The 12,500-nt window shown below is 39.1% G+C and overlaps 1 protein-coding gene and 1 pseudogene across 2 annotated transcripts in view; one reads left to right on the top strand and one right to left on the bottom strand.

The window, feature by feature from the left end:
- Nucleotides 1-1,401: 1,401 nt before the first annotated feature.
- LOC148723600 (uncharacterized) lies at nucleotides 1,402-3,295 on the bottom strand (annotated as a pseudogene).
- Nucleotides 3,296-3,514: 219 nt separating this feature from the next.
- LOC111322349 (uncharacterized) overlaps nucleotides 3,515-12,500 on the top strand; it is a 10,889-nt gene continuing 1,903 nt past the window's right edge. Inside the window, exons 1-5 of one of the 2 annotated variants that reach the window (XM_022925431.2) lie at nucleotides 3,515-3,632; nucleotides 4,404-4,475; nucleotides 4,937-5,087; nucleotides 11,334-11,572; nucleotides 11,884-11,904. In XM_022925431.2, the coding sequence (XP_022781166.1) occupies nucleotides 4,415-4,475; nucleotides 4,937-5,087; nucleotides 11,334-11,572; nucleotides 11,884-11,904 (472 nt within the window). In that variant the 5' untranslated portion in view covers nucleotides 3,515-3,632; nucleotides 4,404-4,414. Of the gene's footprint in view, nucleotides 3,642-4,403; nucleotides 4,476-4,936; nucleotides 5,088-11,333; nucleotides 11,573-11,883; nucleotides 11,905-12,500 lie in introns of both variants that reach the window. The other variant, XM_022925433.2, reaches the window with a different exon arrangement.

The raw sequence follows: 12,500 nt of genomic DNA, 5'->3' as shown, positions 1-12,500 counted from the left end.
TAAGCGAGATGCAAACAAATCAATGCTTGGCTGACCAAGTCGCTTGGTTATTGACTGGTATATTTTTGACTCTAGCTTCCATTCAGTATGGTCATTAAAGTGCCTAGATTCTCTATCTGCTTCAGAGTTTTCACATCCTGGCAGATGTGAGGCACTTAACCAGATGTTATGTTCAACACAATAATCCCATATGTGTTTTGTGACTGAGTTGCAGTCGGGGGACTATGAGCCACCCATATTGTTGATATAACAAACTGCGGTGGTATTATCACATTGAACCCGAATGTGCAAATTAGCACATTCTCCACATAAAGCCTTTAACGTTAAGAGTACAGCCAATAATTCTAGATAGTTAATGTGATGGGGTGCTTCCTGTTGGTTCCACCTCCTCCCTGTTCTCTGGTCTCCCCTCACACCTACCCAGCCATGGGTAGAGGCATCAGTTTGAATGAGGAGTTCTGGTTCACCATGAGAAATAAGTTTGTTTGAGGTGTCCACATTAGTTATCCACCAATTGAGTTCTGCCCTAGAACTGGGGGAGAGGGTCATTGAAGACCCAAAGTTGCCTTTGTTTTCTCTCAAGGCATTAGATTTATCTCTTTCAAGACTGCGATAGTGTAAAGGGCCAAGTTCTACCCCTGGCAAACTTGACACTAGCAGCCCAATGACCTCTGCCACTTGTTGGACTGTGCAGTTCTCTTTGTTAACTAGGTTGAGACAGGCATTTTTCAGTTTCTCCTTTCGGCTGTCAGTAAGCTGCACAGTCATTGTGATTAAGTACAAACCCCAGGCATTTCAAGACCTGAGATGGTACAAGCACTGATTTTTCTTCGTGAATAGGAAACCCAAGTTTCCTGAGCAAAATAACAGTTTCTAGTACATTTTCATAACATTCCCCGTATGAGGCTCCTTGAAGGTAGCAATCATCTATGTACGAGGAAGACAAATAACCTTTTTGCCTGAGTACATTAAACACTGGTTTTAACAGTTTAGTAAAGATTCTAGGGGCGGATATGCCAACCCATTTGGTAGGCAGGTATATTGATACAATTTGTCCCGCCACATGAATTTCAAGTATTTTTGATGTTCTATGGCAATTGGCACTGTATAGTATGCATCTCTTATATCAACAGATGCCACAAAACATCCTTGGGTCATTAGATCTGTCACTGTCTTGAGTGAGTCCATTTTGAAGTGCCGGTAAACAATGAACTGGTTTAACTCCTTTAAATTTAGGATCATCCTGTAGTCCACTCTATTCTTTTTGAGTCTAAGGAAAATGGATGATACAAATTCTCCCTGAGAGTGAGGAGACTCCACAATTACACCTTCATTAAGGAGTTTAACAATTTCAGAATCTATAATAGCAGATTCGGTATCATTGAATTTAATGACCTTATAACCCAGTTCCTGTACTGGGGATACATCATCTACGAACTCTAAATGACAGTGCTCAACCCAATCTAAGACTTCTGGGTCGTCAGTTATATCTCTCCATGCTGGGACAAATTGTTGCAATCTACCAGCTCGAAAATAACTTGTGCTATAGCTTACTTCATTTAAGGGGTTTTCTGGCCCTATTTGTTTGGCCTCCTCCCCTCGTCCTTTTTGTTCTAAGGGGGGCCGGGCCTTTTCCAGTTTAAATGTTTATTGATCTGAGTGCCTGGACCACGCGAGGAGTACTTGTAGCCAAATCCTTTGGACTTTGCATGTTTGTAACCTCTGTATCCATTGCTTTTGTGGCCTTCCACTTTGGGGTTAAGCTTTTTGCTGACCTTGGTCGCTTCCGCGAGATCTTTCAGTTGTTTAGACAAGTCGGCATCATTGCTAAACAAGAAGTCTGTGAATGGGACCGAGCTGGAGCACAAATGCTTGTAGTCTTCGTTTACCTCTGGCTTGATGTTCTCCCGGCGCTGCATGTTTAACTCGAAATTAGCGGCACCTATCAGAGCAAAGGCATCAGTGGCCGCTCTTATTAAATCAGGGGCATCCAAGGCATCTTTGCGAATTTTATCCCGTGCCTGCACAAGTTTCTCAGCCATAGAAACTACAGGAATGAGCCCTTTGACAAGGTTGGATTGCACTCGTTGCAACTTGATATCAGCAGACCTCGTGTCTGGTTTAAGTTTATCCCAAAGTAGATGGTTGACCTTCGTGCTGGTGAGACATTCACAGTTTTCTGGCGTATTATAGCGATTCTGTGTCGCCGTCAAAACTTCGTCCGTAAGCTTTTCTCTCATTAAGCCATGGACAATTTTGGCGATCTGCTCATTTATAGCAGGAGCCTTCTTTTGATCAAGTTTGAGATCGTTCGCAATACCTGACAGTAGGTCAATTTCCCCATCAGGAACATCACGCTGAGATTCATAGCTCTGATTTATCAGAGTGTTAATGCTCTGCTCAGTTGTTTGAGAACTTGTAGGCTTTTTAGTCCCACTATTTGACACTGCGGACCCAGATTGCTGGTTTTTGTCCGACTGCTGTGTGGATCGTTGGTCCATGTAGGCGGCTATTTTTAACTGTTCTTCAGTTTCAGCATTTTCCTCTAAAGAACCTTCCTCGATTGCGAGGTGGTCAATGGTGTCCTTCATCTGACCGAGGGATTCAGTCATGATAAACTTCAGTGAAGTGATGGAAGAAACTAGCAGCTCGCTCATGGAACTGATGGCCGCGACGATGGCCGACTCGCTGTTGCTTGGCGCAGCGCTATTTTTAGCAAGTTGAGATTCTGTCATTTTCAGCTCTATTGACGATTTTTTGCTTCCAGTTTGGTACGTAGACACCTTCTAATGTACCTCACGGCTAAATTGAGAAAAATTTTCGAATTAACTGTCCTTACAGAGCGCCTGGTTTTAGCTGACCGACTCGAGCAAAGGCGGGAAGTGCACTGACCACTTGAGCGGCTGGTGCTTTCTCACGTGACTTCGTAGTGCGTATGATGACGAGGCAGAACTATAAATAAAAGCTATAGGGCGAAAAATTCAAAATCTGCTGCTTAAACCATGAAAGTATTTATTAATGTAGAATCATCAAATCATGAATGAGATGCCCATCTTCCTTTCTCTCGTTCCTCGGCGCTTCCGACTGGTCCATAATGCCTTCGATTCCTAACTTGTGGGACGTGCGAAATGATTAGTTGATCCTCGGTTTACCGCAAAATATTCTTATCACATCATTTTTCCACGGTTACCTTCCATCAAATTTTTCTCATGTAAGATAAGCCATTGAGGCAATCGCACATTCTGGTCAGGTGCGAGAAAAGTGCAGCCTTCAAGTCAGAGGAACATTAAAAATGTCTCCCGGACATTCATGTAATTAAAAACATTAAATTGAATTGTATTTATTCTTATTCTTGTTATAGTCTTGCTGGGAAGTAAGACAAAAAGACAATCAAGGGTAAACATGACGAGATATTTTTCCATAATGCTACAAACATCTAAATTTAAAAACGTTCAGCTCCCTGGGTGAGTGTTTACAAAATTTTCCAACAGAAGTTCAATATTGCTTAGGAACAATTTTCAGTTTCTTTGACGTACATTTCCGTGCACCGTTTATTCATCTTCAACAAAAATCCATCATCTCTAGAAAAAAAGCTCTTCTGTTTGGTTGAGGTTTCGTCGTATTATTTTGAGGTAACGGAGGTACGATTATATTGTCATTTAAATCATTTCTTTGTAAATTTCATTGTCTACTTCAAACCAACCAATCCTTATTACTGTTTATGATCTTGAAATGTGCGTCAGACTGAAGCGCGTATGATAACTCCAATAAATAATTTTAAGTGAGAAATATTTCAGTGATATACATTTGAAGACTAATCAGACAAAACTGCTAGTAACGGAAACTTCTATCAAGTTGCCACTCACAAAATGAGGTATTCGAAGGAGAAAAAAACAGGGTTCATGGATATCACCTAATCATAACAATGGTCCAATTAAAATGATTCAATTCAGTTCGAACTCTTTCCGAGAAGTATTTTCCGTTCCTGGGTTCATTTTTGGGAAAATTACTCAAGTGGCTTGCGGCCGAGAAGAAAATGCGACCTTTACAATTGAAGTGATATGTTACAGTCTCGCAGAAAGTTTGAGTGAAATTAACGCAGGCATTTTCATTACTGCACTTGTTCCTATTCATCATGGCTGAGAGTGTAACAACAAAGCCTAAAACTGTACACTGGAAATAGAATTAAAGGTAGACTCCTGGGTTCAATCACTGACAAGAGAATTGACAAATTGTTACAGCCACAAGGTTATTGTTTCGAAAATGAAAATTTGGAACAATGTCGAAAAGCAGCAAGAAATGTACCATAAATGAGACACAAAGGAATTATATAAATGTAACACAGATCCGGCAACCCTAATATTTAATCCTAACACCTTGTGTGGTTTTTCTCCTCGAACCAGATACTGCGGAAATGCCATTGAAGATCTTTGTGATGGGTTTTCTTATATCATGTATTCCTGAAATCAAAGGAGGTAACAGTATTTGGTGTTTTATTCTGTTGTACCATGATGTTCGTTTGTGGAACGAATTCGTCTCAGTTACGTTAAACCGACCTAAAATAGTTTTGATAGCGAGTAAGAACAAAGGAAAGTTTCAAAAATAGTCAGTGATAGCTGCAGGACTCAAAGTAAAACAAGACTGAAAACTTCCGGAAGCGAAGGAAAACACGAATTTTACATTACATTTGTTAAGGGGGTGCACCGAGTTTTCTTGACTGATGGCACAGCAAAAAGTAAAACAATTGATACAATCCCCGTTTATTCAAATTGTCAATTGAAAAGCTTTCAGGTTTGGTGGACTGAAGGGGCACTGAACTAGCAAAGGTCATGCGATATTCCTTGCACTGTCTTACTTTGAAAAGGAACAGCTGTGAGATCATTTAAATCAGGATATGTTTTGCAACTGAACTTGAAAGTACTTTCTCTGTACGTAGGAAAGGACCCTTGTTCGTCATATACAAAGCTAGCCGAATCGGACAGAGAAAAGACATTTACCCAAGATGAGGGAAAAAGTGATGCGGCGGATTTAAAGCCTAACAAATGGTACCGTTTTATCGATGATGCAGGATTCAAATTGGCAAACAGGTAAATCTCCCATCCTTTGCTTGAACAGAACGGCGTTAGTATCAAGGTGACTGAGGGGTTGCCGTACCAGACTCCGGAATTCATTCCATGCTTGGGTCATGGGTGTCGTGCTCTTCGATGAAACAATCTTCCCACGATACCTTTCCTAAACCACTGAGGACAACAAATTGGTGCCGGAAAATTGTCATGGAGCCCTGACGAAATACTTAGGAGCGAATGTTACCAACGGTCAAACATTTGGTGGCAACAGCAAAAAAAAAAACGATTCGGCTCATATTCTCAAGTTAGGTGGGCCTTATGGTGAAACAAAGCACTGCATACTTCGTTTGGCTGAATATCGATTTATTTTCGAGAAAATCGATAAAAGCTGAATTTCGCCCAAATGCCGCTTTTGAAGCTCGAAATTTCAAGCAAATCTCGGAGCGTCCCGCCACGAATTGAAAACACTTGGACCGATAAAAAACTGCCAAATCTTTAAAAACAACATCAATGCATATGTTCACAGCGATTTGAGCAGTTCTCGATCGTTTATTTACACAATCTAATTGAATTTAACCGACCGTCCTTCTTCTGGCAAGATTAAGAATAAGTCAAAAGTAACCCGTTATTTAACTAGGTGCTATACAAAATAATCGACGGAAAATCTGGCTTTTGGAAGGCTGCGAAGTGTGGTTCTTTTCGATCTCCAAAGGATTTTTTGGGGAAATGATTCAGTGCGATTTAATCAAATTTCAAAGTTGGATAAAATGAGCTGATTTGACGATGCCGTCAGTTGTTCGAAAATGTTCACATTCACACGCAAACTCAATTGTGTCGCATTTTACATCCAATCTACAGCTTATTTAACATAATAATCTTACCGTCCATATTGCTGAATCACAAAAGGAGATTGCAGTCCTAAAATTGTTGCATTGCTCCCTCAATAGCAAAAGAACTTGGTAGGATAGTCAACACATCCTGATAATGATTGTTTACAAAGCGTATCTCGGGGTTTCTCTATTCCCATTTCGTTGAAATGCTTCGCGTAAGAGATCTTTGTTTAAATATAAGTCTACAACCAAACCGTGAACCAAATGTAAGCGGAATGTTGCTAGCTCAGAAACATGTTTCTCGCGTGCAGAATAACGCTAATTAATTCAAAATGAGATCTACTGAAATAAAACGCAGAAATAAAACATTGGACTGTGAAGCACCTGGCTACAGGAACTAAGGTCGTGTGTTACATATACGAAACAGGAGCAAACAAATTATCTAACTCCGATCATAATTTAATGCATCATAATTGAATGTTTCGTGGTACTTCGGGGGATAAAGCTCATTTTAGGACAAAAAAAGAGCGAAAGATCTGCAAAGGGCCCATCATACATCACTGCAGATGTGCGACAAAGAAAAGTGTAGTGTTTGAATATTTGTTTATTTAAAGGAAGTTTTATAAGGGTCAAACCTGGAAAACCACAACTTTCGCTGAAATGTTTGTAAAAGCCAACATTCAACAGCTTCATATTTATACTACTTCTTCTCCAGAGACTACTGTACCTTGCTAAGTTACTCCTGCCGGTGGTAAGACTACGACTCAGGTAGCACGTTCACATTTTTCGCACCCACCTTTTCCCGCTGTCACAGTGATATGTGTATCCCCGTGATATGTGTATGCCCGCACACATATCACTAGTGATATGCGTATTCCCGCACACATATCACTGGTGATATGTGTACCCCCGGTAGGGATACACAAAACGCTGAAGCTTTGTACCCGGGCCTCCAAAGCCTTCAGGGAAAACATGGCGGTTACGTGGGACAGATTTTGTGGGTTTATATTTTAAAGTTTCAACCGATCCGACAGCTAAAAAGTGTGTTTACGCAATAAGTTTTTTTGGTAAATTAAAGGTCTAGAACTCTACCGCGTGTGGAAACTATTTCGTGTTCACGTTCCGTAGTTTACATCAATCACTCAGTATACATCAAATCCTTTTGAATTCATCTTTAAAAGGGGCTTCTGTATATTGTTGTTGTAGTATTTTGTTTTGAAATCTGTACGGCCCTGGACAACCAAGTCCTTATCAAGACAACCGAAGTCTGGGTTGTTCAGTATTTGCCAGTATGGACAACCTGGATGTTTTTCTAATTCCGAGCAGTGTATGTTGTGTCTAATAAGTGCTCATAAAATCAACAGGCCAACCAATTTGAACTACATGCGAAAGATCAGGTATTTTTATTGATAAATCAACATAAGTAAAGAAATAAAAAATGATTGTTAACTGATAGTATTAACCTACTATTAAAGGTGATTTCCACTCCATGATAACCAATATCTGCTTGCAATGTTTCAGTCTTCCTCAAATGTATATGTACTATCAAAAATAAAAATTTCAGAGCAAACTTTTTTCTACGTTATAAATGTCAAAAATTCTTGCGAAACAGCAATGAAACTACAAAGAACTTAACATTGTTCCAAAGCACAATAATGCTTATTAATTTGTGAACGTAACAAGCCACCTGTAAATCAAGGGCAAACTGTAAAACTGCATGTGTTACAAAAGTGTAACCTATCAGTCAATGCAAAAAAATATCAACAAACTCCAAGGGGGAGTACCCGCTGGAAATAACCATTTAAGGACAATTTTTTTAATTATTTTTAAATAATTTTTTAAAAAAAGACTAGTGAGCAGCACTTCTGCGAGCAGTAGTTGTAAAACTTTTTTTATTTTCCGATGCGTTTCGTCTAACTATCGTAGACTTCTTCAGGGAGTTACAAGTATAACTAAACGCCTGTATTTATAAGCCAAAGTTACGGGGGCTGATGACCATAGAGGCTTGGCCTTATAAGTTTTAAATTTTTCACAACTTCGCCTGTTCCTGATCGCCTGTTCCTGTTCGTAAGTCCGGCCAAGCCTCTACGGTTTACTATTTATTAGTAAACGAAAATGCCAGTTTCAACGTAATTTCTGTAATTAATCAAACAATCAATAGAGATTAAAATAGTAAGGAAGAGGAAACAAATACGATTCAATTTTTCAGCATCTTAAAAAATACTTGTAAATTATTTAAAATCCTTACCTCTAGGCAATTGTCATCTCGACCGGTTCCTTCTTATACAAAGCAAGCACCAAGTGTTTCTATAGATACTCAGTGTGGTTTCAGCGATTAACGATAAAAACACCCCGCTGAGTTTCATTTGTTAGGTTTGACTGCAACTCATTTTGAATGTTACATACCGTCAACAGAAGAAAATTTAGTAAGAGTGCAGGGAATTTGAAAACTTATCAACAGTAAAATACAGTAGTATTGTAGCAAGCAGAGGTTTTAATCACCGAACTTGGTTTATCTTTCGTTCTTTTTGTCCTAAAATGAGCTTTATCAACCTAAACAATAATTCACAAAATAAAAATATGAACTCAATATGGATCGGAGTTAAATAATTGTTTGCTCTTGTTTCCTTTATGTAACACTCGACTTTAGTTCCTATAGCCACGTGCTTCACAGTCCAAAGTTGTATTTTTGCGGAGTTGTCGATTTCTGTGGACCATAATTTTGTATTAATTAGCGTTAATCCACACACTAGAAACATATTTCTGAACTAGCAACATTTCGCCAACATTTGGTTCGCGGTTTAGTTAAAGACTTATATTTAAACAAAGATCTCTTACGTGAAGTAATTACAGCCTCCCATTCAACGAAATGGAAAGAGAGAAACCCTGAGAGACGCTTTGTGAACAATCATTATCAGGTGGTGTTGACTATCCTGCCAAGTTATATCGCTATTATATGGGAGCAATGCAACAATTTCAGGACTGCAATCTCCTTTTGTGGTACAGTAATATGGACGGTAAGATGATATTATATTAAATGAGCTGTTGAGTGAATGTAAAATGCGAAACAATCGAGTTTGCGTGTGAATGTGTACATTTTCGAATAACTGATGGCATCGTCAAATCAGCTCATTTTATCCAACTTTAAAATTTGACTAAATCGCACTGAATCATTTCCCCCTCAAAATCCTTTGGAGATCGAAAAGAACCACACTTCGCCTTGCAAAAGTCAGATTTTCAGTCCATTATTTTGTAGAGCACATAGTTAAATGACAGGTTACTTTTGACCTATTTTTAATCTTGTTAGAAGAAGGTCGGATAAATTCAATTAAGTTGTGTAAATAAGGGATCAAGAATTGCTCAAGTTGCTGTCAAATTATGTATTGATGTTGTTTTTCAAGATTTAGCAGTTTTTATCGGTCCAAGTGTTTTCAATTCGTGGCGCGATGCTCCGAGATTCGTCTGAAATTTTAAGCTTCAAAAGCGGCATTTGAGCGAAATTCAGCTTTTATCGATTTTCTCAAAAATAAATCGATATTCAGCCAAACGTAGTAGGCAGTGCTTTGTTTCTCCATAAGGCCTACCTAACTTGAGAATAAGAGCCGAATCGATTTTTCGGCTGTTGCCACCATATTTTGAAAATGTTCGATTTTTGGCCACATTTCCTCTTAGAGGCTAACTTTGATCAACTGACTTCCCACTCAGTGGGAGCAACCATACTCTTGGTCTCTTCTGGCGAAAGACACTGGAATAAGCTGTGAGATGATAGATGTTTAATTTTTTCCCGCGTGTAACACAGCATGAAAAAACATATTTAAGTTGGCGTAATGTTGTCATAAAGCTGCCGTAAAAGTCTACTTTACGCAGCTTTACACCACATTTACATTTCGTAAAGGCACGCTTTACGCGGCCATTACGCACTGACGTAAAGCTGGAGTAATGAGACTTATTTAAGAGACCTTTACGCACAGCGTAAAGTTGGTGTAAAATAGAGATTTACGCTACCTTTAGTTGGCGTAAGGTTAGCGTAAAGCGTCTTTAAGGTAACTTTACGCCTGACGTAAAGTTAGCTTCAAGTTTTTTGTATGAATTTATTGTTATTGGGAGCAGTATTGATGAGTGTGACTTCTATTTTTTTTAGGGACTGTGTAATTTGGGCACCAGCAAATGGTGGTGTAACCCAGAAAAAAGAAAGAAACCTACTAGAGGTGCTCCTTGAGCTGTTGCAAAGGGGCTGCTCTTAATGTGACACACATGAGTGCAGTGTAGCCCTATTTTTCTTGGTAGTTACTGTAAGGGTCCAACTATTTTGTTCTTTGGGGAAGGGGTCGGCGGTTCATTTTGGCAAGGGTTTTTTCCCTGAACCTCTTGGACTAGATAGGACTAAATAGTTTACGAGGTCCACGTAAGTTATCGGTGGAAAATCGCTAACATTTGACGATCATTCCTGATTTGCGATCTCAAACGGATCAATGTTGTCTATTGCAAATATTTCTCTTTATCGAGTAGATCGAGCGTTGAAAAGTAAGGTGTTTTCGCAGACATGGTCAGAATCGCTTGTTAACATTGGAAGACCTGACCTTCAAGATGGCGGCCAACATGATTGCTACGGGATACGTGACGTCAGCGGGAAACCTCTATAGCGCTGGCGACGTCGAGAGAGCTTCTGAAGTACACTGCTTGGAATCGCACGATAGTTTTGAGGATCATGAGGAATGCCTCAGTGCAGATTTAGCCTTGTCCCCGGGGTATCCCTTGTTTTATCTTTTTTATTTCCTTTTAACACAATGGCATTTCTCTTCTTTTCGACAGTCTAATGTGGGACATTGGCTTGGGTTTTTACTAATGAAATACTAACTGTACCGCAGAAGTTAACGGTCAGTTCAGGCAACTGTATGGCTTGCTTGGCTTCTTCTTTTTCCCACCTCTTAGGTCAGATAACGCATAAACACCAATTGATTACGACGGGCTACGAGACACCCCATGTTAATAGGAATTACGCCACTTACGCTTGATTAACGAAAGCTTTACGTGTTTTGCGAAGTATATGGCTTATCACAACCTTTAGGTAAAATCTAAAACAGCGTTAATATGTCTAGAAAAATTGTTGCTAGCTTCACAACAACTCTTATTTCAGTCTAGTAAAGTTTAGCTTTACGCAAACTTTACACTGAACGTAAATCTGGCTCTTCAGCTTTACGATACCTTTACGAGAGCTTTACGTCCGATTACGTAAATCAAACCTTTAAGCGTCTTTACGAACATTATAAAACTAGCGTAAAGTTACTTAATGAACTTTACGCAGATTTACGCAACTTTAATTTTGCGTAAGTCTTCTATTTCATGCTGTGTAAGACTTTACCATTTACTTCTCCATCCAACATAATTCCTTACAAAACCTTACAAACACATTGTTTCCATCCTCTTATTTCTTAAGGTTAAAGAAGAACGAGTGTGTTGCTGGGCCGGCGTGTGGCGCAATGTATCCCGGATTCATGCTTGGTGTTAATCCCAAGAAAATTGGAAAGACTGTCAAAAAGAAAGTTTGTTTCCAGGAAGGCAACAACTGTTGTGCTAAAAAGGTGTTTGTCAAGGTTAAGAGATGTCCAAAAGATTTCCTTATTTATCAGTTACCCGCGGCGCCATCTGGGAGTTATCGCTACTGCGGCAGTAAGAGTAAGAAATCTTTAATCTTTCTGATAACCCCTTCAATTCTCCTCTTTTTTTCATCAAAGAAAATGGATAAAGCCTCGCCTGCTGAAGTGGAGGACTGGTATAAATTGATTATTTGATCAACTGTAAAACGTAACTTTCCCGTAAATTCAATTATTTGGAAACATCAGCATGTACTGGACATTCCACAAGTAGTTCACAAGGATTCGATTGTCTTACAACTACTAGTTGACTTTGTTGACTTTCTAAATCGTTCTCAAGTATCGGAAAACAAACATTACGTCTTATTTTCTTTTTCTTCCCTGTTGAATTAGGAAGAGAGACGCCCACCAAAGGTATGTTTTTTAGTAAATAACCCGTGCATTAAATATCTTCTTAAGTCTTTGTTGACTGTATCACGCTTTGCAAGTGCGACAAGCGCCATATTTAATGAGATGTCTGACCTCTGACTTACGCTCGTTCCGGTCTTATGCTTTTTCGAGCCTTCCCCCTCAGCTACCTTATTGATTCTTCCTCCTATATTTATATTCTTTTTTCTTTATTTATTTATTTCTTTCTTTCTTTCTTTCTTTCTTTCTTTCTTTCTTTCTTTCTTTCATTCATTCTTTCTTTCATTCATTCTTTCTTTCTTTCTCTCTTCTTACCACAAGTTCTAGTTCATTATCTAAAGGTGTAGTTCATGCGAACAAGCTCTGCAACTGGAATGAGCTGCATTCTGATTTCCTTATTCAGGCTTTTTTGCTGTGACTTTAACTCACTTTAGACATTCATGGATACCCTCCGTTGTAGAAAATCCTAATAGGATTTAAATAACCAATATTGAGTAATGAGGTTTTCTGTTGTTGACTTCTGACGTAGCCCTTATTCCATCTAAATCAAAGACTCTTACTGCCATAAGCCAAGAGATGATAAGCCTCTCGTGTTCTCTTGG

The sequence above is a fragment of the Stylophora pistillata genome, chromosome 9 (genome assembly GCF_964205215.1).
Source record: "Stylophora pistillata chromosome 9, jaStyPist1.2, whole genome shotgun sequence".
NCBI classification, from domain to species: Eukaryota; Metazoa; Cnidaria; class Anthozoa; order Scleractinia; family Pocilloporidae; genus Stylophora; species Stylophora pistillata.
The sequence above is the reverse complement of the archived record's forward strand: the minus strand, read 5'-3'. Positions and strand labels throughout refer to the sequence as shown.